Source organism: Cimex lectularius, unplaced genomic scaffold (assembly GCF_000648675.2).
Source record: "Cimex lectularius strain Harlan isolate CLEC.00 unplaced genomic scaffold, Clec_2.1 scaffold45, whole genome shotgun sequence".
NCBI lineage: Eukaryota > Metazoa > Arthropoda > Insecta > Hemiptera > Cimicidae > Cimex > Cimex lectularius.
This window is the reverse complement of record NW_019392634.1, coordinates 663,000-690,588: the sequence shown is the minus strand read 5'-3', so window position 1 is coordinate 690,588 and position 27,589 is coordinate 663,000. Positions and strand designations below refer to the sequence as shown.

General features: G+C 34.4%; 1 protein-coding gene and 1 non-coding gene across 3 annotated transcripts in view; both read left to right on the top strand.

Moving 5' to 3' along the window:
* Window positions 1–27,589, top strand: part of LOC106662814 (monocarboxylate transporter 3) — a 127,011-nt gene that overhangs the window by 27,194 nt on the left and 72,228 nt on the right. Inside the window, exon 2 of one of the 2 annotated variants that reach the window (XM_014387178.2) lies at window positions 9,619–9,754. In XM_014387178.2, coding sequence (XP_014242664.1) covers window positions 9,749–9,754 — 6 coding nt within the window. In that variant the 5' untranslated portion in view covers window positions 9,619–9,748. Of the gene's footprint in view, window positions 1–9,618; window positions 9,755–21,816; window positions 22,226–27,589 lie in introns of those variants that run through there. The other variant, XM_014387177.2, reaches the window with a different exon arrangement.
* On the top strand, window positions 216–288 carry Trnat-agu. The gene has a single exon. It is a non-coding gene; the product is annotated as a tRNA-Thr (tRNA).

Sequence of the window (27,589 nt, the reverse complement as noted above, 5' to 3'; positions counted from 1 at the left end):
CGGCAGCCGAGTGGTTAGCACGAGAGACTCTCACGCCGCGGTCGTGGGTTCGATTCCCACCGTCGCCTCTGGCCCTTTTTTCACAATACCCCCCCCCCCAAATTTGAACACACATATATGAATTGTCACATGGCTAATATGTATAGTTCATAACGCCAAAAAAAAAAAAAAAAAAAAAAAAAAACCCAACTTTTGATTTTTCCCTCTTTCACGAGGTCACGATAGCTCAAGTGGTAGAGCAGCGGCGTAGTTAGCCGAAGATCGTGGGTTCGAATCCCGCTCGTGACACTAACTTTTTTATCTCAACTAAAAACCTTAATTAATTGAATGATATTAGGTCAAGCGGACCACGAAAACTAGTGAACTTAATTATTATTATCCTTAATTCCTCTATTTTTCACACACATGTCCAGAACACGAAAGTCAAGTTGAAATGTGTGTATCTGTGTATTAAAATTATTACATTATTTAAAAAAAGGACCCATATGATCTTAGTTTATAAGTTGTTTGCGCAATTACGAAACCCTTTCAAACCAAAAACAGCGAGACTAAGCGAACCAGGGTGATCGGAAACGACCAAACTACAAATATTTTTTAAATCCTTTTTGAACTGTTTTTCAATATTTGTTGAAAATCATGAAAAAATTGAAGTAATATTATTTCTCGCAGTATTTGGCAAATATGTATTAGTTTTTTAAGATTTTTTGTTAATTAGAAATTCTTTTTGGTAGAAGAAGAATGTTTGGTATAATTTTTTGATTTTAAATATAAAGACAGACCAGCGAATGAATGACCCGACTTTTTCCATTTAAATGATTATCTTTTTAATCTTTTTAATCTATTTAATTGTAAATATTGTTCTTTACACATGCGGTCAGGGTCGTGCGTTAGCATCTCTTAATCGTCAAGCGGAGAGCAAGTATGTTCAGTGATTGTTTTATTGACACAGACCAGTCGTTTGATTGTTTGAAGAATCTTTCCTTAACGATCGACTGTCTATCTGCTACTAACCGCTGCTTGTATCAGTGTAAATAAAGCATAATCGGGCGATGAAACTGACAAGTCGGGAACGACTGGAAGGCGACTCGGTTCAAATGAATGAAACCGGTCTTTGACATTATGTTGCGGATTTGTCGATTAGACGAGATGACCTGGTTCGATGAGTCAAATGAATCGCGCACACTGTACGAGTCGACTTTTTCCCGGAGATGTCTGTGATTTGGCGATTGAGTCATCACACTGTTTATACGCTTGTTAAGCGTAAAATTTATATTTTTTAGACTATCGAAATGAAATACAAAAATGTCCTTAAATGACGAATCATTCCATTGTTTATGAATTCACTGATTTGGCGTTGTTGCTGACAGGAACAGGAGCAACGAGGAAAACTTAAGTCTCGTCTACATTTTGTCTTGTGCTTCGACACAGGTGTCAGACCACTTTATAAAACTTGCTCAATTCTAAACCTCAATGAAATTCCAAGAGAAACACCATCGCAAACAAGCGGAGTTATTTGAAACTACGAAAGTAGGATCAGTAATAATGATCAATACGAGTGTAGTAAATAATTATAACCAAAGCATGAAAATATATTACTGCTATTTTTATTTTTGACAACTGCATTACAATTTGCCTTTTTTTTCCATCCTGGGTTCTCAACAGCAGAGGTTCTATCAACCCTCGGGGTGCCGGTGTTTTTGAAAAAAAAAGCCCATTTGTAAGTATGTCGGGTACGAATGCAGGGCCGCTGGATTCGAACCCGGGGCCTTTACCTTACAGTGATGAGTGCCGTGTCAACGCCTAAACCGTTGCGGCCACCGACGCCCTTGCAGTTGTTTTATTGTATACAATAATTGACATTTGCTGCTTGGTCGTTTTGGATCATGCTTGTGAGCCTAGTCTCTCTTTTTAGACTGTCAATTGCATTTCGGCTTCTCGCTAACCTTCAGGGTTAGGTTTATGTGACTTAACCTCCAAAAAATTGGCATCTTCAAGTTAATATTATCTTCTGAGCTTTTTAACCAGTTTTACTGAACTTTAATGTAAATATTAAATAAATATGTAAGTAAAAAAACAAATTGAGTTAATTAGATATTTAGCCACGTGTTTAAAAAATCGTACTTTTCATTAAAAAATAAATACATAAAATAAATAAATAATCACGTATTTTTGGCTTGTAATGATTAGAATAGTTGGTAAATCTTATTCTTTTTTGGAGAATCGTTTATTTTCGTTACAATTAGAGTTCTAATGTTAACTAACATCTACTAGTCTAGGTTCTAGGTCAAATTTTCATGTTTTCGTTCATAGTTCGCTCCACTCATGAATACTTTAGTATAGATAACACGTTTATGTAAATCCAAATTTCGAAGAGTTCCGCGGAGGGCCCGTGGAAATTTCTTTTATGGGCACACCGGACTAAGAAAATAGGATAAATAATTAATATTAGTCCGATTTAATTGAAGGATGTCGTTCATTGGCTCAGTATAGGGAGCGAGAAGGAATGCCACTCACGAACTGTGCTTGAGCGGCAACGAGTCTTTGGGTCCTCTGCTCCGTTTCTTGGAGGAAACAGTTTTTTTTTTTTTTTTTTTTAATTTTTATTTTACGAGGATTCGCAACAGCAGAGGTTATATCAACCCTCGGGGTGCCGGTGTTTTTGAAAAAAAAAAACCATTTGTAGGTATATCGGGTTCGAATGCAGGGCCGCTGGATTCGAACCCGGGACCTTGATGGGCGGCGGGTCAACGCCTAAACCGTTGCGGCCACCGACGCCCCCATAATTTGCTATTGCAACTTCATATATTACTGCCGATTAATTTGTTTTACATTATTTTGAGACTTGTAAAGGATGGGCCTTTAATTTGGGTGCTTTAGATCATCTTGTCCGTATTGCCTTACTGATTTAGTCTGTCAGGTAAATTTCATGACAGGTCGAACTTGCCAATTGACAGGTGCCAAAATGACAATTTAAAAAAAAAAACTTATAAATATTCATGACTTTTTTCTCATTAACTAAGTCACAGCAGCGATTCAACCATTTATGTACTTTTTTATTATTATTTATAACAATGATACGCCTTCGCCAGAAAGCACGGAACCCCTAACGCCCAAAGGCCGCGATCCATTGGCACAAAGTACTACATAATATATTTTATTCAATTACGGAATTCCCAAAAAAGATGTGCATATGGAGCTTGCCATCCACATCTTTACAGCCGTCCTCAATTTCGCCCATTCTGGTAAACATCAAGAACCTCATCCACTGACCCGAGCCAGGGCCAGCATATACATATATTCTGTCTTAAAGTGTATATCGAAGATCAAACAATAATTTTCATATTTTCCATTATCCATTTTTTATTCAAATAATTTCCATACAAAAACAGCAGTGCAAGAATCACAAATAATAAATTGTCGTTTCTTTCTATCAAGAAAAGAAAAGAGTGCTGTAGTATTTTATCTCAATATCTCTAATAGAGAAGCGTTCTGAAGTGTTTATTGTATTTTAAATTCCTCAAAGAGAGAAAGAAGAGTTCTAAAATGTTTTTTTTAAATACCTAAGAAAATTGTTCTGTAGTAATTTCTATTTTTACATTATCACAAAGAAAAAAGAGTCGTGTAGTATTTTGTTTCAATATCTCTAAGCGACAAGAATGTAGTAGTATTTGTTGTTTTATTTTCAACATCTCCAAGAGAAAAAAAAATATGAAGTTTGTGTGTAGTGTTTAGCGACCGTTAGTTAATGATTATTTGGAGATCGTGAGAAGCGGTCTGGTTTGACGTAGGTTTTAGAAAAACATTTTCTTTATCGTGCCAACGCTTCGAACTTTATTGAGATCATCTTCAGGGCTTGGGATTTATAAACATTGTTTACAAATACATGTAGGATGTGAAAAAAATGTAAAATTTAAACAATGTTTATAAATCCCAAGCCCTGAAGATGATCTCAATAAAGTTCGAAACGTTAGCACGATAAAGAAATTGGTTTTCTAAAACCTACGTCATACCAGACCGCATCTCACGATCTCCAAATAATGATTATGAAGTTTTTTTAAACATCTCTAAGAAAGAATTGTTCTGTAGTAGTTTTTATTTTTACATTATCACAAAGAAAAAAAGAGTCGTGCAGTATTTTGTTTCAATACCTCTAAAAGACAAGAACGTAGTAGTATTTTTGTTTTATTTCCAACATCTCCAATGGGAAAAAAATGAAATTTTTTTAATATCTCTAAGAAAGAATTATTCTTTAGTAGTTTTTATTTTTACATTATCACAAAGAAAAAAAGAGTCGTATAGTATTTTGTTTCAATACCTCTAAGAGACAAGAATGTAGTAGTGTTTTTGTTTTATTTCCAACAACTCCAAGAGAAAAAAATTATGACGTATTTTTTTAAAATATCAGAGAATCTTTCTATACTAGTGTGGTATTTAGTGACTGCAGTATTTATGGTTTTTTTAATATCTCCATAAAAGAAGAGTGTTGAAATATTTTTAAAATATCTCTAACAGCAAAGAATGTAGTTTTTTCATCATTACTGTTTTTTTCTCCAAGAGAAAACAATTCTATAGATTTAAAATATTTCTAATAGAAAGGCATTCTGTAATATTTGCAATATTTCTAAGGGGGAAGCGTTTCCATGTTTCCATATCAATTTGTATTTTCGTCGCTTGTCCGTCCTGATTCGCTGGTCTGTTAGTATGAATGCAATCATGTAATTTACTTTAAGAATTGTCAAGTCAAACAAAATAGTTAGAAAGAAGAAAATGTTTTTATGCGTGTCTTTTTGGTATAGTTTGTTTTCAAGGATCGACAATCTCGAGGATCAAACGATTTCATTACAAAAACACGTGTCACAAATAATGTGTCATCTCTGATGGAACATAATTTGGCAAAGGAAACGGGCAAAACGAAGGATTCAATTTGACAGACAATTTTCGGAAAATTTGCATGGAAATGAATTCTGAGTTGGACGATCGGTTCCTTTCGTCCACAATCCACCTGGATTATTTTATAAATCCAATTTAAGAGAAACTGTTGTTGATTAGTCTTATCACCATGTGAAAATGACGTCGATAAATGTACAATCAATTGAATTTTTACATTATACGATAAAATCAATAAATCATTGTCCATTGGGCTTAATCTGTCGAAAATACGTGTGACAATGGGATGTTTTTCCCCGGTATAATGATAAAAAAAATTCTTTTACATTCAGTTCAACATATTCGACAATTTTTGAAAGCTTTTAGGCGTTGTATTGTACCAAACTATTCATAATATCTAATTTATGGTTCTATCGATGTAAAATATGATTAAGCATAGTTTTAGAATGGATTGCAACCGGGTTTTCATAGACTGAAAGACACAAAGTTTTTCTTTATATGCTTCATTGACAAAAGTAGCACGATAAGAGTGCTTTGAGCATAAATTTGTGTCGGCTCGTGGCTGAGATAACCCGCGACAATGCCCGGCGTTTAAAATCTCTTGTAATTGTCTCAAGGAAAATTGACAAAGGCAAACAAAATAATTACGTTGAGCTTGTTAACCGAGCTGATTGATCTTGATAACATTTCCTTAACGAAGATGTTTACCAGCGGGTAGAGCGATCCTTTATCGGCGAGTCGACGGATCCAATTTGGGCCGGCTTTGATTTTCGGAAAATCCAGACAGACATAAAACGGCGGATGGGCCCTGCGAAGGATGGGTTTATGCTGAATCGTAACCAGTAAAGGCGCCTGACGGATAAGCGACGGAATAAAACACAGCTGTAAATTTAATCCCGTTTTATAAATCTGGATGGCCTTCATTTTTATTTGGATTTCTTAGCTAACTTTTTGTCTTAAAATTCTTTTATTTCCACTAGTACAAAAATTACTGGAGAATGTTTTAAGAGAATGTATAGAATCGTTGTTTTTTCTTGAATTTTATCGTATAACGGAATTGAACGAAGTTTAAGTTTGACAAACTTAAAACGAATTCTTACTTTATTTTGAAAGTTAATTATGAGATTATAAAAAAAAAATTCTTATAAAATGAGTCATGAGAAATAATTGCAGACTGAGTAGAATTTACTTAGAAAACAACAGGTTTTGAAAAAATTAACCAATGGTTATTTTTAAAAACCCTTAGCTACAAATTTGCAGGAATAAGAAAATTAAAACTAAAATAAAAATTGGTTGTAATAGACCGAATATATTTGTAGAAAATGTCAAAAATCAATTTTTTGACTTTTTTGACCTCTTTAAAAAACTAACTTACCTTAAAACATTGCTGAAATACAGTAAAATTTATAGTTTGATGGCGAAACAGCGAACAAAAACTCTCCTGGAAAAGAAATTCGTGTGAAAAATAAAACTCATTGAATAGAAATTAAAGTAAAAAATAAAATAAAAAGTAAAAAGCTAAAAAAACGGCCGCTACCTCACTAAGAATCCAATCTTTAAATATTTAATAGTTAATTTTAAACGAATCGAATCTTTTTTAGTTTATATTTATTTTTATAAGTTTGACCCATCAGCCTGGGAGGTGACTAAGCAAGTTGGTCATTGCTGATCATCTCCGGTTTCGTCTATTCATTCTCGTTATAGTCATTTATCCTTGGTCAAACGTGTTCTACTTCCATATCTTTTGTTTTTAAAGCTGATTTGGCTGGGAGTCGGCAATTTTCAAAATCATTTAAATTTGAACACCTCTGGAATTCTGGAATTATTTCATCGAGCCCGAAGTGCTAAACAAACTCTTTCAACTCAAAAATTTGTCCTTATTTTACAATTTATACTATAAGCCATTTTTACTGTTTATTTTCCATTTTGGTCACTGGATGAATAGTTTTTATATCCTCGTATGATTAGACCAAGTTAAAGTTTATACTCGAAAGTTTAGAAACTTTTATTGAAAATAGAAAAAAACTTTTGTCTATTTGTAGAAATTCTTGTTTCAAAATTCCGTTTTAACATCAGATCTGACGAATACGGAGACGACGGTGGCGTTCAGTCTGAATTTGCGTGAGCTATCAATATTCAAATATTGGCACAAAGCGCAATCTGGACGTCCACTCGAAAATTCGTATATGTGTTGTTCTGATGATGATGTGCTGAAAGCACTGGCCCGGCGAATTGGCCTCCATATATGGACGCGGTTTTGCCTTGGACGCCGGTTTAAATGTAGAATTTCTTCGATGGGACGCCGATTTGATAGGAAGATGTATATATGTATATACATACAACACACAAAAAAACCACATGAAGTTGACTTAATAATGGACCAAAATACTCTCTCAACTCTAAAATTTGTCTTCATTTTACGATTTATACCATAAGCCATTTTTACTGTTTATTTTCCATTTTGGTCACTGGATGAATAGTTTTTATATCCTCGTTTGTTTAGACCAAGTTAAAGTTTATACCCGAAAGTTCAGAAATGTACAACTTTTATTGAAAAAAAAAACAACTTTTTTCTATTTACAGAAATTCTTGTTTCAAAATTCCGTTTTAACATCAGATCTGATCAAAAGTTATTAGGGTTCGTCGATAGGGCCGAGTAAGCGGAAAGGCCCGCAGCCCTATTTTTCTCACAACTTTATCTCCTAGCTGATGATAAAGATTGACTAATTTATTATAATTGCAACAAAGAGCGTGTAAATATTTGAGTTTGTTCAACGTTGGAATAGAGATTCCACTGTTGATTAGAGCTTTTTGAGCAGAACTGTACTCGATAGCTTTGAGTATGTGATTCAGAGCGTATAGTCTTTGCCAAAGCAACTTTCATTACAAACGGCTTGTTACTTGTCAAAAAAGAGTTTGACTTACGCTCAAAAACTTTACTTTTAAACTGTTATTTTCAAATTTTAAATAAATTTAAACTACAACTATGTAAATGAAAAATATACCTTTGCAGCATGTGTTCAGCAGATTACTAAAAAACGAAAACGTAGTTTTTATGCAAGATTTAAGCAAAAAAATAAAAATCAATTATTTACTAATTATTATAAAAATGTACTATCTGTTACTTTATAATATGTCAGAATGAAAATCAAAAAATAGTTTAGATAACTACTTTTTTGAGTTATCTCAGAACGAATTGTTCTGTTGTTTCAATATGTTAAAGGGAGGAGAGTTCTGTAGTATTTATCTCTAAGAGGGCGGTGCGGCGTTCTGTAGGTTTTTTCAATATTTCTAATTAAGAATCATTCTTCTTATTTTTTTTTAATATCTGAAAGAGAAAACATTTCTGTTGTATATCTCTAAAAAAGAGGGCAGCGTTCTGTAATTATATTGTTTCTTTTCAATTTCTCCAATTCTGTTGTTTTTGTATTTCCTATCTCCAACAAAGAAGAGTTCTGTAGAATTTATCGTGTTTTCAATTACTCCAAGACAGAAGAGGTCTGTAGTTTTTTAAATATCTCAAAGAGAGAATGGCCTTGTACCAGTTTTTATTTTTCATTATCTCAATGAGAGAAATGTGCTGTATTTTTTTTAATATCTCTAAGTAGGAAGCGTTTTGTAGTTTTTTCTATTTCATATCTCTAATAGAAAAGTTCTGCAGAATTGATCGTGTTTTGAATTCTCCAAGACAGAACACTTCTGTAGTTTTTGTAAATATCTCTAAGAGAGAATGGCTCTGTAATAGTTTTTATTTCTCATTATCTCTAAAAGAGAAATCTGCTGTAGTATTTTTTTAACTATCTCTAAGAGAGAAACATTCTGAAGTTGTTTTCCATATTTTCAAGAGAGAACAGTTTGATAATATTTTCTTACAATATCCCTAATCTTCTCGAAGTGAAAAGAATTCTGAAGTGTTTTTTAAGTATTCTAAGTCATCATCGGTGCTTAGTTTTTTTTTTTCATTATCTCCATGAAAGAAAACTGCCGTAGTATTTATTATCTTTTCAATCGCTTCAAGAGGAAAAAGTATTATAGTATATTGTTAACTATCTCCAAGAGAGAAAGATCTAGTTGTATTTATTGTTTTTTTTCCACATCTCCAAGGTGGAAGAATTCCGAAGGTTTTTTTAAAAATATGTATCTCTAAGAGACAATAGTTCTATAGTATTTTTTTAATCTCTAAGAGGGGAGCATTCTGTATTTACCTGCATATCAAAGAAAGAACAGATTTATAATATTTTGCTTTATTATTTGTAAGAGAGAAATATTTTGTACTATTGTTTTTTCGACGTCTGTAAAAAAAAGATGTGTTCTGACGTTTTTTATATTATTTCTAAGAAAGGAGGGTACTGTAGTATTTAATATCTCTAAGAGAAAATGGTTATCTAAGATTAACATTTGTAAGAGTAATAAATTCTCTAAGAAATTTTTTTTTCAATATCTCCTAAAGGGAAAAGTTTTGTAGTATTTTGTTTTTCTTTAAGTTGCTGTAGTATTTTTTTTAAGTCTTCTCTCGGAGAGAATAGTTTTGTAGTATTTTTTTAAATATCTGTAAAGAAGATTAGTTCTGTAGTATTTTTGATTTTTAATTGGTACTTTTAATTGCAATCCACAATTATCAAATGTTCGACAAATGACAGGCATGAACAAAACTTCACGGACGTATCTAGACTTTATCATGTACAGGAAAATATAAAATGGTCAAATAACATGTTATTGTCATTGTTTCAGACGATGTTTACGCTTTCGAGCTTAAGAAGTCGGTCGTCACAGCAAACCGTGGGATGACGGCTGAAGGTGGAGGCAGTGAGGCTCTCGTTGTCGTCAGAACTACCATTTTGGCTTGAGAGGGAGCCGAAAAATGATGGTGAGTAGTATAGTTTACAGTTTGTTGAATTTTTGTGTTTGACGTTTGAACGGGACGGAAGTCCATTCGGTAGGCCTTCGGGGCGCCAACAAAGGGAGCCGTTTTCGCCGCAAGGCCTTCCCACGGGTGACCGTATTATCGTACGACTTAGATAAGATCCAAGTATTTTCATTTCACGAGCAAACAACGTGATTATTTGGAAATCCTTTTCTGTTTTTAGAATTCGAGGGGAAAGTTCTAATTACTAATTAATACAAAATTTCTAAGCAACCTCAATTTGCGCAATTGAGCTCCAAATATAAAATTCTATAATACATTTCAAGGTTTTGCGTATATTTATCTCCTGAAAGTATAGTCTTGTAAAAACAAAATAAATTTGTCAAAACAACGGCTGGATATCCTATTATTTTGAAAATTTTATCAAAAGAAGCTTTGTGCGGTTACTTGTGGGGTGATGAAGCGTCTCCGATCATAATGGTCTGCGTGCCCTCCCTGGTCTGGCACCAGCCAAGATAATTTTTTTTAATTTTTAGCCCAATGGGGGCGTTTGGTTTTTTTACCATCATCACATTTATAATTTATGTTAATAAATAATTTCATTATATTTATCGTTTTGAAAAATGGCAAAAAGGAAGGAAAATTCGAAAGGTTGTAGGTTGAGATGTGGAGTTGGTGACCGAGTGGTTCTAAGTCACGATAGCTCAAGTTGAGCAGCGGCGTATTGAGCCGAAGTTCGTGGGTTCGAATCCCGCTCGTGACACTAACTTTTTCATTTCAACTGAAACCTTACATAAAAAGATTAATTAATAAATTATCTTAAGATGACTTTTGCATGTAATTTTGCCATTTAAAAAATTAACCTGTGTCTCGTCCTTGTAAATTATCATCTTTAGCGCGAACTTGTGATATATGTATACACTATTTTTCTTTTATTTTTTTCCTCCGACCAGCTGGAAGCCAGGGCTACTGCTACGCTTTGTCTCTTTTGCATTAGTTTTATTACCACTGTCTTGGTTTTTAACTCTTCCACACGTGATTAAAATATCCTAAGTCGATTAAAATGCTTTTAAAAAGACTATATAACATAAATTGGCGGGTACCAAGAGTTCTCGATACACTGCTACATGAGATTCCCGAGAACTCTTCGTCACAAGACAAGAGGATCTTTAACGTCCGCACCTGGCCTATTCGGCCTTATGGGATGTTTTGATTCTCAAGATGACACCTGACGCACCTCCGCATACGACGGAATGGTGTTACCGCCCCAGCCACTAAGGGCCAAGACAACCTCGTCGGGCCCGCAATGCGCATCGGGTCGTATGCCGCGCGCAAAGGGCTAACAAGCCGAAATACATCGCGTATTCGAGGGACGCCATGGGCTCAGCCTAGGTGGTCCGATCCTTCGCTTCCCCAAGGGTACCACGCCGGTCATACGCACAACAATACAAAGTATACTCGAGTCAGAGAAACCGATTCACTACCCGTTTCCATTCGCTTACTCACGCATTGGAGGGACTATTCAGCATAATCATCGCGTCCTCAACGCCTATAAGCTGTCGTCCGGCCACCGTCTCCCGTGAGGCCGGGGGTAATAACGCTGGCCATACGCAAGCTTCACGAAGGTCACAAATAGAAGACACCCTCTGTCTAAGTTCCCGCCAGGGGCATCACCACGTACCACCACGAATCCGTTCCCAGTGTAACTAGGGCTGAATTTGGAAGGTTTAGTTACCCCGTGGTACAGATGGCCATACACCCCCCCCGTCTGTACAGACAGGATCTGGTGACTGGCCTTCGAGTGACTCTGCTAAGGCACCCGCCGCCCATGCCGACCCTAGGCCGACACGAGTACAGCTTGTGCTTTAGAGAGGTTGCCTCGTCCTCTGGGCTGCACCTTTATTTTGTGCCCGGACACCCCCCTTGCAACCAAGGGTTGGGAGGGGTCACAGAATAGAATGAAGGAACCCGGGCTGAGAAAAGGGCCGTGGATGAGAACTCGAGGTGAGCCGTTTCGGGGTCTCGAGCCTCAAACCACACAATACCACCCGTCGTCGCCGTAGTTCCACACATAGGCCCTTATGATCAGCCTAAACCTACGGTACGTCCTCCACGAATGAAAATTAACGCCAAAAAATATACACTCACACACAGTGAAAATCACGCTTATCCTAAGATAACCTAAGTGGTCGACAGGTGGGTACTCGATATTCCTATAGAACCTGTTTGTACACACTTAACCACTCACGGAAGTAAATACATTCACACAAAACGGTCAGTTACCCCAGCGGCTACCCTCTTATCACACCGCAAATATATATTAAACTAAATAACTTAGACTACTTTAACAACTAAACAAAACAACTATAGTCACTTTTACACGGAAAAGGAAGCTAGATCACATGAAAGAAATCAAACTCAACAACACTGTGATAGAAATCAAAAATGAAGTCAAATATCTGGGCATCACACTAGATAAAACACTAACATTCAAGAAACACATCAGCTCCATTATCACAAAGGCGACACGAGCTTTGATGGTGTGCAGGAGAATAGCAGGGAGAAACTGGGGATGTAGGCCTGAAACCCTGTTATGGATGTACACCATAATAGTAAGACCTTTACTTACATACGGAGCTATAGCCTGGGCTGATAAAGCGGAACAAGTAACCAAAAGGAAAGAACTCACAAAAATACAGAGACTTGCATGCATCTGCATAACAGGAGCAATGAGAACATGTCCTACAATTAGCATGGAAAAGATATTGGGACTAATCCCCCTACATCACATGGTAGAAAGGACAGCACAGAAAACCATAATCAACTTCATTAAAGAGAAACCTCCAACAGGAATAAAATTGAAATGGAGAGACAGAAACAAACTGTGGAAAAACCATCCATCACTCATGGCTCCAAGAGATGACATGAACAGGAGGTTTGAATTAACCAAAAATTCCGAATACATCTGGGCACCAAAAAGGAATGGGAAAGAAAGGGAAATAACCCTCTCAAAAATGGCACCATCCTTTGGTACACAGATGGATCTAGAACGCAGGAAGGTACGGGGCAGGAGTGTTTGGACCCGGAAACAAATACTCAGAACCCATGGGAAAGCACACCAGTATCTTCCAAGCTGAGATTCATGCAATTGAAAGATGTATCCAATTCAATCTAAATAGAGGATACAAAAACAAGAACATAGCTATCATGTCAGATAGCCAAGCAGCCATCAAAGCACTAAGCTCAAATACCATTAGTTCAAGGATGGTGTTGAACTGCAAAACCAAACTAAACATATTAGGTTCGCAGAATAAAGTCAGCCTCTGCTGCGTCCCAGGACACATGGGAGTAGAAGGCAACGAGAAAGCGGACACCCTTGCAAGAAAAGGGGCTGCCACACCGCTAATAGGACCCGAACCCTTCTGTGGAATAGGAATACACACTATTAACGAATATCTCAGACAGAAGGACAAAAAGAAAATGAGCGAACTTTGGAATTCACTTATTGGACATAGACAATCCAAGAATCTTCTAACCAACTTTGGCAAGAAAGAAATCACAGAATGTGTCAAAGGAAGCAGGAATAGACTGCGAATCCTAACAGGATTCCTGACAGGACACTGTAGATTAAATGGACATCTAAAGAAAATTGGAATAATCCAAGATGGCACATGTAGATTCTGCAAAGAAGCAGAAGAGACACCAACACACTTACTAACAAACTGTGGAGCTACACTAGTCCGCAGGAGGAAGTGTTGTGACCATAGAAGAACTACAACCACTGAAACCGGGCCTATTAATCAAGTTTCTTGATGAAATAGGACTCACCGATGTGCTTTAGGCAGAGCACATGGGATACAATAGCTCTTAAAGGGCGCAGTATACCATACCCTGAAATATTACATCTACATCTCTCTACATCTAGACTACTTTGGTGTCCCTGTGGGTACTATGTATTCCACACAGACCGTTTCCATACTCACGTAACTATCACGAAAATAAATACATTCAACAATTCTGTAGTCGCCAGGATTTTTAATATTACCCCAGTGACTAACCCCCCCCCTATCAGACTGGAAATATTTATAAAACTAAATAACTTAGACTACTTTGGTGTACCTGGGGGTACTATATATTCTACATAGACCGTATCCATTTGCACTTAACCACTCACGCAAATAAATTCATTCATACAATTGTGTAGTCGGCAGGGTTTTTTATACTACCCCTATGACTACCCCCCCCCTCATCAATCTCACTCAAATATATATAAAACTAAATAACGTAGACTACTTTAGTGTGTCTGTGTCCAAAAAGACCCATACACTTAACCATCACGGATATACATTCACAACTGTGTAGTAGGGTCTGGGTCCTTTTTGACGGGAGATGCCCATTTGTCAGCCTGGTGTGGCCTCCGCAGCCGATTTAATATGATTCTATTTTGTTTTTATATAACAATACGTTGTTACTTTGATCATTTAATTTTTTATTTTATTTATTCGTTTCCAAACATCATCGCCCTAGTCTTGCTGTCTTGGACGATCCCACATTTTACAGTTTCCCACTGAGGGGGAATTAAAATGCGGAATAAACTCTAAAAAAAATAAAAACGCAAACTTATCATTGAATAAGAATTTGTTTTTTTATCTAAAGAAATTTTGTGAAATGGGATGATGATGTACTTTGGTCGTTTCCGGTCTGCTTGTTCTATTTGGTTTAGTAATACCAAAGTGATATAAATTACATATGCAGACAAAGATACTGTATTTATATAGGTGGAAGACCAAATCACGCGAGACTAAAATCAGTTTTTCTGCCAAATCGAACCTGGCATCTGACTTATTTATGCAACGCCATTTCATAAGTGTTCGTTGATAATGTTGTCGAAAATATATCGGTTAAATGCGGCCAAGCGGAAAATTGACAAGGGTTATTTTTTAGTCGTTGTTTGCATTCCCAGTGACCTCCGGCGATGCTTGTGCGCGTACATCGGCCTATCGACTCCACGAAAATTGACGGATCTCATGGAAATAACAACCTTGTGCATTAATTATTCCATAGAATCTTTTAATATATATTGTACAATCATAGAACGAAAAGAAGAAAATTCAACTGATCAAGTATACATATAAAAAAAAAAAAATTTCGGGCACCAATATGCAGTTCTTAATGAACCGAGGAGTGGAAGATCATCATAAACTAAGTATCTGAACATTAGTACAGACATTATTAAAACAAAGAATAGTATTTAAGTCGAAGGAATACAACTTAAAAATGTTATAATGTCCTCGAAAACATGTATTCCTAAGGAAACATGAAAATACGCAATGAACGAGTACGTTCATCCTTCCGACACTCAAAATGTTCTTATGTAGTCATGTCATTACCCTGATTCTTCGAATAAGAATGGTAGAGCTTACTTTTCACGTTCAGTTCATCATGCTATTGATGATCGTTGGTGGTCTGCGAATCGGTGAACTCATGATGAGCCGGGATAGTGTCACGTATTGGGCCCGGCTTCACTCCTGGGTTTGTTGTTGAATTACTCAAACGCAACTCGCGAGTCGAGACGGATCCAATAAGTGACCTTATGCCAATGACTTTATGCTGTGCTTAGACGAGTTGATATGAAATGTGGGGTTTTAAAACGTCGCTCTACATTGTTTGTGAATTACAGAGATAGTTTCCACAGAGATCATCTATTCCCAAGATTTTACAGAGTTCGTTAATTCCGGAGAATCAAGTTTCTTCAGAGTTCGTCAATTATACAAATACAAGTATCTACAGAGTTCTCATTTATACAGATCCATGTTTCTACAGTATTTGTCAAATCCAGGGACCAACGTTTCTACAAAGTTTGTCAACTCCAACGATCCAAATGTTCACAGAATTCGTCAAACCTAGAGAACGCTTCTATAGAGTTCGCCAATCACAGAGATAGTTTCTACAGCGTTCTTCAATTCCAGAGAAAGAAAGTTGCTAAAAAGTTTGTCAGTTCCAACGATCCAAATTTCTCCAGAATTCTTCAAATCTAGAGACCCACGCTTCTACAGAGTACGTCAATTACAGAGATAGTTTCTACAGAGTTTCTTTAAGAGAAAGAAAGTTTCTAAAAAGTTTGTCAATTTCAGAGACCCAAGATTCTACAGAGGCCCTATTATAAGGCTATATTTAAGGGAAAATGTGTTCTATCTTGCAGTTATCCTATTAAAATAGACTTGATTTAACAAAGATTGATTCCAGACTTATTGGTGGTATGTTATTGCAGAACGCATAATTTAATGAAGAATTTTTTACAATTTAATTATTAAATGGACACTGTTGAAGTGGCTAGAATTAATGGAATTGAGCCTAGAGGATCTAAGGGAGAACAACTTGAAATCTGTACAATGATGACGATGTCCTATTTACATCACTAACGCCAGTTAATGGGGAGACTATTATCTTTTACGTTATTTTCCACTGGTAACCCCAAATTTCATCAATTTAGGAGGCTGAAAAGGAACGCTCAGCGCTGACATTTTTCCTCGGGGCGACTTCCAACTCTCAATGGAAACCTCGTGCGGTTTATGTTCAAATTAAGCATAGCCTTGGGAGAATTGTGTTAGGAATGTTTTTTGGGACAAGGGATCGGCGGAGAAGGATGGGTAATGTAAAAGGGCATTTTTCCGTAGATAGAAAGGGGGCGTCTCCGGGTCGGACTCCGTAATTGCGTAACCCTGTGTGTAAACGGCGGAAAGCTCCCTTTACATAAACTGACTTTTATCAAAGCACGATTTCCTCCGCTGGCGTCCGATTCACTTTTATTATATTCAGTTCAGGATTCAATTTGAATTGAGGGAGAAAATCTTCCAAAATGGGAAAACTCGACGAACAAATGAAACCACATTCGATCCCAGGCACGTTCGACAATTATCTGCATATGCGTCACGCCTTGTTTACATAGTTTTGTGATAGAAACGAAAGTATTTGGTTGCTTTTGAAAGTGAGACATTTCCAAATGCTCTCGAGGAAAGTAATTTTTGTACAAAACTTAGAATCGCGTGGAAAACAAGACCAGCTGGAAAAATGGAGAAAGAAAGATTAATATATAAACCATGCGTTGTCGAGTTGTCACAAGCAGACGTGTATCATCTGTCACGAGATAAAAACGTGTTAAAGCAGTAAAACGCCCGAGATGCGTGGCAAAATCAAACATGCCCCGAATATGAAAGAACTACCTTTTTAAATCATAAAAAATATCCCGTTGATAAGTAAACTGAAGAGTCGCAAAAATTGATATGCAATCGAATCAATAAAGGATTATAAAACGGATCTGACACTGATCTCGGTTTGGAAGATAAGAATAGATAATCTTGTTACTTACTTCTAAACAACAAATCGGTTTGTTACGCAAGGAAGTTTTAATTTGCTTTAATGTATTACACAGTGGTTTTTCCCGCATACAACGCTACAAATCCGAATATTTATGAGAAGCACAGAGCAAAGACAATAGATATCGCGTAAGAAAATAGTCTCGGTGCCACTTTCAAATTTAATTTTTATTCACTGAATATGGAAGTTTTTTTTTTCATTACTTATACAATTTTCAACAAGTAAGAAAAGAATATTTATTTATGTATAATAATATTAGCTTTATGTCAGACATTGATGTTTTATATTCAAGATTGCTGATAATCTATATTAAAGCTGTATATCAAAAGATTTTTTTCCAAGAGCGTCAATTGGCTAAAAATACATTTTAAAATTTTTAAACTAAAAAAAAATGAACCCGGTGTTTCGATGTCATCCAGGTCCTCCAAGTCTCTGGTATGTTTCGGCATATCGCCATCTTCAGTGTTGGGTTCGATTTTATATTTAAATTGTGAGTTTTTTTCCAATTTGAAATCGTAATTTTCCTATTTTACACTTGAATTTTTGTCAATTATGTTACATCTTTGCTAATGGTTTGTCTGAAAGATTTTCGTTTCTTAAAATGAAGAATTCTTCTCGCGGGTATGGTATATTGTACATTGCACAAGAATGACTTTTCAAGTATTGTAGGGCAGTTGGGTTGTTTCCGACCATTGCATACTTAGTGACATTGGTTTTCTGTTGATAGTCTCATTTTTGAAGAGATATTTTACTGGAGCACGTCCCTTAAATCTTGCCTCATGTCTGGCATATCAATCCCAGTATTCACCGTGTACTTTAGTTATCCAAGACTCCAGTTCTTTTTGGAAATGATTATAGTTTATACCACAAAATTGATTTGTGTATGATTCTGAAGTTTCTTTTTGGCTAGTACGTCTAATGTTTATCCAGAAATTCCACCTGGGAAATATTTTAAATTTTTTAAATAGAATTTGAAAGCATAAACCAGCAAGGCACAAACAAGCAAACTACAGTGTGTAAATGAATAATGAAAAGGGTAAATAATAAAAGTAGCAACTAATGAAAAATTAACGTAGAAGATATACAAAAGTTAAAACGTAAAGTTGAGGTTAAAACGTGCAAAATAAACATTGTGTTTACGTCATCTCAAAAACCATACATCAATAAATTTAACACTGTTAGAAAAATTTGAGAACCTTTTCTTTCGAATACTTATTTATTAAATAATTAAGTAAAACGTACAAAGCTTTTAAAAATCAATATTTACAACAATCGTTTGGTCGATTTTGATAATCTTGGTTCGCTTAACCTTTCTGGTTAATTCAAACACGCCACTGAAGATGGCGAAAGCTTGACTTCAGCTTTATCACCTCGAAAACTCCAAGGAGAAAAAAGTACTCGCAAGAAATTATTTTTATTATGAAACTATATGTTATAAAACCTAGATTTTTCTATCTATATCGTAGGAAACTTAGTTGTCGAGGGTAAGATTTTAGTAGCTGATACATCACCATCATGACCAGTGACAAGCTGTCGGAATAGAATCTCGGTTATACTTTCGTCTTACAGGAAGTTAACTTTATTTTGTTTAACTGTGCCTTTTGGTAATAGTCGAATCGGACTTCGTTATCGAAAAATGTCTATCCTGGAGTAAAGGTTTCCCAAAGCTACATCTTTGCGCTCATTCGACACAGTGCGATTTATGTTTGATGCTAACTTTGTAATCATTCCAAGAAATCGTCACTTATTAGTTCGACAAAAACATTTGTGTTGTATAGTTTACATTTGTGCAACGAATAGGAAAACGTTCGCCCAAATTGTATGGAAAAATGTTTCATGATGTCAAAAAGTATTAAGTATGGATTCGGTAAAAAAATTAATTTTTGCTCTCTTTTTATATTTAAGTCCTTATATTTAAGGGTGTCGTATATTTCACTCGCGTGGAAGTTCGTTTAACGAGATATTTCATTTTAACTGATAAGATGCTAATAAAACCATGTTGGGTAGGCTCTGAGTCGATTTTGTCGATCCTCCGCTCGGCATTTTCTCGTTTGTGTGGTTAAGCTCGGTTTTTCATTTTAATCTGTACAATAGTTTTTTATCTTTTTAGGTTAAAAGTAAAATGAGAGGGAAATTAGTTCTGACATTTTTTGCTTGTTTGATCCTGCACTTTTTGCCAATAAATTAATTTTCTAATGTTAGCATTTGTACATTTCAAAGTTGTCGAGTGGGTCAGTTTTGTTTCCTTTGAGTACGTCACGGGACACCTCTTAGCTTCCCAGTGTTGTTGACGTGTCGTGGCAATTTCTGTGCGAAACGTCTGGGGAATTTGGATAGTAGGCTTTGTCTACTAACATGTGACTTTGAGTTTACCAAAGAACAAATACGACCGTTTTACCTGTTGACAATATTTACCTGCTATGTCACCGGATTCCCACCAAATTCCTTTCCTTGTTTAAACGTGTTTCTCACCGGGTAGCTAATTTAAAAACAAAATAAAAGTAGTAAATATTTTTTATAAAGCAATTATGTTGTATTAATAAATTTAAAAGTCCACATATTAAAATATATACCTGACTTCACCTAAACACAGCGAAACTACTATTATAAGTATTTTGGCTTAAGTACGATTAAGAAACAAACCAATTTTTTTTCGTAAAATATTTATCTTAAAACAGTATTTTATTTTGGATTTTAAATTGTTAATGACAGTCTTTAACAAAATAAAATGAATAAGGAAAAACTGCACAAAAATAATGATTTCATTTATTGGAAAAATTATGTACATTGTATGTCAGATTGTTTGCTTTTTAATTATTACTTTCCAATTATCGCGTAACAAAAAAAAAAAAAAATCAAACAGAAACAAAGGAATGATAAGAAAGTAATAACTATTATTAACTGTTACTTCATTAATGAATATTTAATTATCAATTTTAACTGAATAAAGAGTAATTATTGAAGAAAAATTAATTTCAAATTTATATTGTCTTTCAAATAAAATGACGATTGGCATGTAATAAAATACAAAGTAAAAAAAAATCTCAGTCAATAATTAAATTTTTTAAAGTAAAATTCATTAATTATATATTCGAATATAACTGAGTATAATTCGATAAAATAAAATGTTTTTATGGGATTATTGTATTAAAGCAAGGAAGTAAATTTGCGAATTATTATTTCGTACTTCCAAGTATAATTAACGTATGTAATAGAAACATATTTTAAAAACGTATATTTTTTATAAGAAAAGATATAAAAAAGGTTATTTAGAAGTGTACAGCTGGAGAAAACATGCAAATTTTTTGTGCTGAACATATCCATGGTAGAATACTTATTAGTAACATTTAAAATTCTAGAAATGCCAGAAATAAATAATTATATTTTTGAGTTTGGACTGAGAAAGGAAGGGAATTTCGAGGGTTGAGAGAGCTGAAATTGAAAGTGATTAAGGTGATCATTTGGGAGCAATTAGAGGAATCAGTTTTTTCCCTTCTACGGTATAAAGGTAACAGGTTTAGGGTTAAGTGCACATGATCATAAGAAATATCCGCGGAAGGGATTTTTAATTTAAAAGCAGCATATCGTAAAAATTTAGTTATTGAGGTGCAAAATAACCTTTTTATTGTGAATGTGTTCCTAAAGTATTGAATATTGCGAAGCACAAATCCTAACAATTTATTAGCATATTAGTAATACTGGTTACATGCTGACAAAATTGACGGGGATGAGTAAATATTACACCGAGATCTTTAACTGTGATCAAAGCATGTACTTGCAATTTGTTACCCAAAATGATGAATTAACTTTTTTATTACATCTAAAAAATGACATGAGCACCAATCAATAAAATTATAAAAAATCGATTTGAAGTAGTTTTGTGTTATTATCATTATTAATTACATAGTACAGCTTGAAATCGTCAGCAAAGTGCAAGAATTTTATAGTCTGAGGGAGAGATTCAGCAACATTATTAATAAAGGTCAGAAATAATAAGGGACCTAAATGAGAACCCTGGGGCATTTTAACTTGAAGCCGTCTACCATGCAAATAACTACGAAACCACAACAATATTGGTGCATGGAAGCCCAGAACATTTCATTTCGATAAAAGCAAATTAAATCGACTCAATTAAATGCCTTACCGATGTCCGTGTAAATTACATCAAATTGTTTATAGTGGGAAAAATAATTTAATAATACATTTTCAAACAGAAGATTTGAGGTGGTTGATTTCTTAGGTTGAAAACCATGTTCGGGTTTGATAGATTTATTACAAAGAGGGGCAATGGTATTTACAAGAGATTCGAAAAGTTTAACAATGGTCGGTGGATGGAACGATAATTAGTAATTAAAGATGGACAGCCAGATTTTAGAATTGGTTTAATTTAACTAAGTTTCCATATGTATACAAAAATTATCGGATTTTATGGTGATTTCAATGATTCTTCGGAGGGATCATTTCTTTGCGAGCAGGGTGTGTTTTGCGAGATTCCGTTCTTTTGGGCGTAAACATTAAGTTGGTAATTTAATTTTTTTGGGATTGAGGCCTAAAAGCAAAAAAATAGGATAAAAGAAAGGAGAGGTGAATGTTGAGAAAATGGATTTAAATTGGGCGGGAAAGCCGTGACGACGTTGAGGCGTGTCTAAAAATATCAGGCGTCAGAGGGCGCCCGTTGTCCCGTCCAGCTGACTCCGGGCACGGAGCCGTCCGCAGTCAAACCGAGCTCCGTCTCCGACCGCGTCCGCACCGGCTATGCTTCGTCTCGTCTCAGCATCGTCTTAGCAGAGCCGCTCTTCAGTCGGAAAAAAGAAGCGAAAGATGACCGCCGCCGCTCCGCCTCCCCTCACCGCGAGCTGAGAGCCGACCGGCCGATTATCGCGAATTCGAGTCGAGTGCCGCTCGTTTATCTCCGGGACGCCGTCGAGGGGCAGATAAAGGAGATCGCGTTCGTCAATTGTACTTCGATTCCATCCTCAGTCCTTCGATGGGCCTTGCCTCGGATTAGTGCCAAGAACGTCGACCATGTCCACGACCAAGCTCCAGGAACAACAGCGGACCAGGCCCGTCGCCAGGAGGGTCAGGAAAATCAGCAGGGTAAGTGGCCAGTTACAGTTCGACACTACATTTTCTTTTTTTACCCACTGGGCGGACAGTTTTTCCTTCGGGTTTTCCCTTCGATTTTAGGGCATCTTCTACTTCGGAGACACCACGCGATCTAACTCTGTAGAAACTCTACCGACCTTGAGTGTTTCGCATCATATCGTGCTGTTGAGAGTTAACGCCGCCTATTCAGCCTGGATTCTGTAGTAGAAGTAAAAAAAAAATCCTTCCAACAGACTTAAATATCCTGTAAAACACGTCTGCAAATTTCAAACCTAACCCAGTTTTCTCAGCCTTTCGCACAACCGTTTAATAAAATCAACATTTTAAAAAAAATAAAATAACCCGCCCACTTTTGATTTTGTCATCCAAAAACCGACCAGCCCTGTTTAAATATGGGTTATAGAATTATTAAACCAGTTAGTTATTGTGTTATTAACCTTGACTATTTTTTTTTTATCTTTTCTTGACGTTTTTACCATTTTTCGGCGTTTAGATTTATTGTACAGTCCGCCTATCGTACAAAACACGATGTTACAGTTTCGAACTTTTTCAAAATTCGTCCAGGTAGTGGACAAAAACCTTAAAAACCAGCCAGACCTTTCAGTTATACAACAAAAATCATTTACACTCACAGATAAATTCAATTTGTAAAGTAAATTTGTTGAATTTCTTGACCAGATCTGATACTGCTATCGAGAAATGTTTCTAGATTATGTACATAACTGTTACTGCTAAAAACAAATTACTTAGAAATAATTGTTATCCAGTTGTACAATAATGATTACATACAATAAATTTGCCTCCAGAATTACCTTAAATTAATGGGTTGAAAAACTTTTCAATAAAAAATGCAAATTCAGCACAAAAACAGTAATACAATAGGAATTTGTTTTGTGGAAGTCCTCGGACTTATAATTATGAAATTTTTATGTTTTTAGTAGACAAAGATTTTCTTTCTAACTACAAAAATATACGTAACAGGTATTGGCTGCCAAACTAATAAAAATTATAATAATTGACTTTGTGCAATACCAGTTGTTGATACATTTTTTCCTTTATAGAACTACCTTGAGTAGTCAAGGTGAAACATAACGTTTTCATCGGCACTTTATGAACTATTTAACTTTAAATAAATTAAATATATAGAATTCAAATTTTATAGTTATAAAATTAGATATAATTCTATTGGAATTAATAGGTTTGTTTTTCTGTAGGCTTCTTTCAAAAGTTGTCCAAAATAACGTCTGTTAATATTTTATGAACTATTCCAACTTTGAACAAATGAAATACATGGAATACAAATTGTTCTGTTAGCAAAGATTTTCTCAATATAATTGTATTGGAATGGCTAGATTTCTTTTTCTGTAGGATTCCTGCAAAAGTTTTCTAAAATGATGTCTGTTAATATTTTATGACCTATTCAACTTTGAACAGATGGAATTACAAATTGTACAGTTAGCAAAGATTTTTTCAATATAATTCTTTTGGAATTGTTAGATTTGTTTTTCTGTAGGATTCCTTCAAAAGTTTTCTAAAATGATGTCTGTTAATATTTTATGAACTATTCAACTTTGAACAAATGAAATAAATGGAACATAAATTTTACAAACAGCAAACTATTCAGTACAATTCTATTGGAATTAATAAATTTGTTTTTCTGTGGGATTTCCTTCAAACGTTTGCTAAAATGATATGGTCTGTTAATGTTGGAATTATTAGATTTGTAGAAATGGTGAATGATGGAGTGAGTACGGTGTTCTTTCTTAAATTTAAAACAATTTAAAAAAAAAAGGATTGTTAGATTTGTCTTTCCGAAAGATTTCCTTCAAAAGTTTTCTAAAATGATGTCGCCTGTTAATATTTTATGAACTATTCAACTTTGTATAAATGAAATGATGAAGTACAAATTTTACAGTTAGCAAAGATTTATTCAATATAATTTTATTGGAATTGTTAGATTTGTTTTTCTGTAGTATTCCTTCAAAAGTTTTCTAAAATGATGTCGCCTGTTAATGTTTTATTAACTATTGAACTTTGAAGACATGAAATAGATAGAATACAAATTTTACAGTTAGCAAAGATTTACTCAATATAATTCTATTGGAATTAATAAGTTGATTTTTCTGTAGGATTCATTCAAAAAATTTCTAAAATGATGTGGTCTGTTAATATTTTATGAACTATTCAACTTGGAACTGATTGAATACAAATTTTACAGTTAGCAAAGATTTATTCAGTATTATTCTTTTGGGATTGTTAGATTTGTTTTCCTGCAGGATTTCCTTCAAAAGTTTTCTAAAATGATGTGGCCTGTTAATATATTATGAGCTATTACAACTTTGAACAGATGAAATAGATGGAATATAAATTTTACATTTAGCCAAGATTTATTCAATATAATTCTATCGGAATTCTTAGATTTGTTTTTCTGTACGATTTCCTTTCAACGTTTTCAAAATGATATCTGTTGATACTGTATGAATTGAAATTCGAATTATACAGATCAATGTATTCATTATTCCCAATTATAAATTCAATAATGTTAGAAATAATACGTTTTTCTGTAGGGTTTTCTTGATTCGAGAAGAAAAAATATTTTTTGAATTTTCAAAACATAAAATAGATAGAATTAGAATTATTTAGTTATATAATATTTATTCTATACAATTACAATTATTGTTATTTATTAATGTTTCTTTCTTCTGTAGGATCTCATTGAAATGTAGAGTTGAACATTTATGTTTTTTTTTCATTATTTTATGAACTATTCATCTTTGCATGTATGGAATAATTGAGTAATTCATAAATTTATTCCATGAACAATTCAATTATAAAATACTTTTTTCTGTTAGATTACCTTGAAAAGTTGAGTTTAAAAATTATGTTTTAATTTTTTTAAACTTTCAATAAAGAAAAAATCGAACAGTTACAATAAATGTTTTCAATATCCGTAAGATAAAATGCCCTTTTTCTGCAGGATTGTCCAATAAATTATTATACCAAACCATTTTTATAAAAAATTGTAAATAATAATATTCATAAGTAAACATATACTATATATTGTACGTCTAGTTAGCTATTGTTTTTTACTTTCCAAGGGAAATCCCTCTCAGTTTGAAAATATCATTTTTATATTAGGGGCGTCGGTGGCCGCGACGGTTTTGGCGTTGACACGGCGCTCGTCAATGTAGGATAAAGGTCTCGGGTTCGAATGGGCTTTTTTTCAAAAACTCCGACACCTCGAGGGTTGATATGACCTCTCCTGTTGCGAAACTTCGTTAAAAAATTATATTAACCAAATTTTCTGGAGAATCTTGAATTACCGAATTTTATTGTCGAAATACAATGACAATAGATGCTTTTGATCATTGAATTTCGTCAAACGGGCTCTTGTCATTTTCGGAGTTGACGGCATGAATAGAATCGGAACTTTTGAATTCAAGATGAAAAAATGACGAAGAGGAAATATAGTTCTTTGAAAGATACGTGAATATACCAGGGATAAATGAAATGGCCTAATTAAAAAAAATATATATTTGGTAGTCAATAATATTTTTGATCTTTCTGATGAGTTATTTTTGCACAGTGAATTTGAAATTTCTAACACAGTAATTGCTCTTTAGGGTAATTGTTTGATCCTCGAATTCCATATACAAAAATGATCAACATTTATAATTATTAAATCCATTATATTTAGTGGACTGATTGACCAAATTACTTATTTCAAATAATTAATCTTGTTATATAAGGTTTTGGCTGAAATGAAAAAGTTAGTGTCACAAGTAGGGTTCGAACCAAAACTTTACATAAAAAGATTAATTTATAATTATTTTTATTGGTTGTTGGTGATAGAATAATTTTCAGAAGGAACTTTTTTTTTTGATACGACGACTTCAATTAAATTGTGAACAGTTTTTTAATTAGATTGTGTATAGGTTTTATGAATATATTCTGTCCAACAATTCTGTTAGTTAAATACTTTTTTATGTAGGAATTCCTTGAAAAGCCTACTTAAAATGTATTTTATTCCCCCAATGTTTCGAACTATTCAACTTTGAATGAATGAAATAATTCAAATTATACATTTACAATAGAGCAATATTATTAGAATTAATTTTTTTTTGTAGGATTTTCTTGAATAGTCGAGTTAATATATGTTTTTGACCTTTGAATAAATGAAGTAATTCAAATTCGCATTACACATTTACAATTAATTTATTCAATACAATTCTATTAGAATTAATGCGGGTTTCTTTCTGTAGGATTTCCTGGAATAGTCGAGTTGAAAAGATATGTTTTCTTTCGATATTTATTTTAACTATTCAACTTTGAATAACTTATATAATTCAAATTCAAATTATGTACATTTTTTATGATTGACCTTATTTCTTCAAACGACGACTTGAATTGTAATGACAATTGATATTTTAAATTGCATCGTGGTAATGTATGTAATAAGCGTATATATATATATAAAAAAAAGAGGTAATGGCTTAATAATGACCTCGGTCGGACTTCTTTGAACCGTGCGAGGGTGAGCAGACCACCGGCTACAGCCCAAAAAACCTCAGGAAAAATCACTAGTCACTTACTGGTCTTGCAAAAATTGGCAGTGATGAAAAAATGTCCCAAATGGTTTTATTGGCCAGTAATGTCTACCGGGGCTGTTATTGACAATTTAAACGTGATGTGATTACCTCTTGAAAAATCAATTTAGGGAAAATAAATGCCTCCTGTTTTTAGCGTTAAACGCAAACTGTTGACGTGTTTAGGTAATAGTTTAATCTATTTTACTCGTAATCCATTAATTTATCATTATTGGTAGTTTACTTTCTATTTATTTAGTAGTCGTTTTTCATTTCATTTCGACAAACATCTGTATTACTTATTAAATTCACTAGTTCTCGTGGTCCGCTTGACCAATTAATATCTTTCAATTAATTAAGGTTTTTTGCAAAAAGGATGGAAAATTCAAAGTGTTGGGGTTGTGATGGGACGTTAGTGTCCAAGTAGATCGAAGTCACGATAGCTCAAGTGGTAGAGTAGCGGCGTATCTAGCCGAAGATCGTGGGTTCGAATCCTGCTCGTGACACTGACTTTTTTATCTCAACTAAAAAAAAACCTTAATTAATTGAAAGATCTTAATCCCATTCTTCAACAAGAGCGGTTTGAAATTGTTCAACGCTTGTTGGAGGTGGAGAACTGTCCAACCCGTCTCTTTATCAAGTCCCATAGGTGTTCTGTAGGATTCATGTCGAGATGACTTTCATAATTCATTTTGGCAATGCTACATCCTCCGAGTACAGCAGTTTATAGCAACTCGAGCTACATTCCGTCGAGCGTTAACACGAAGTT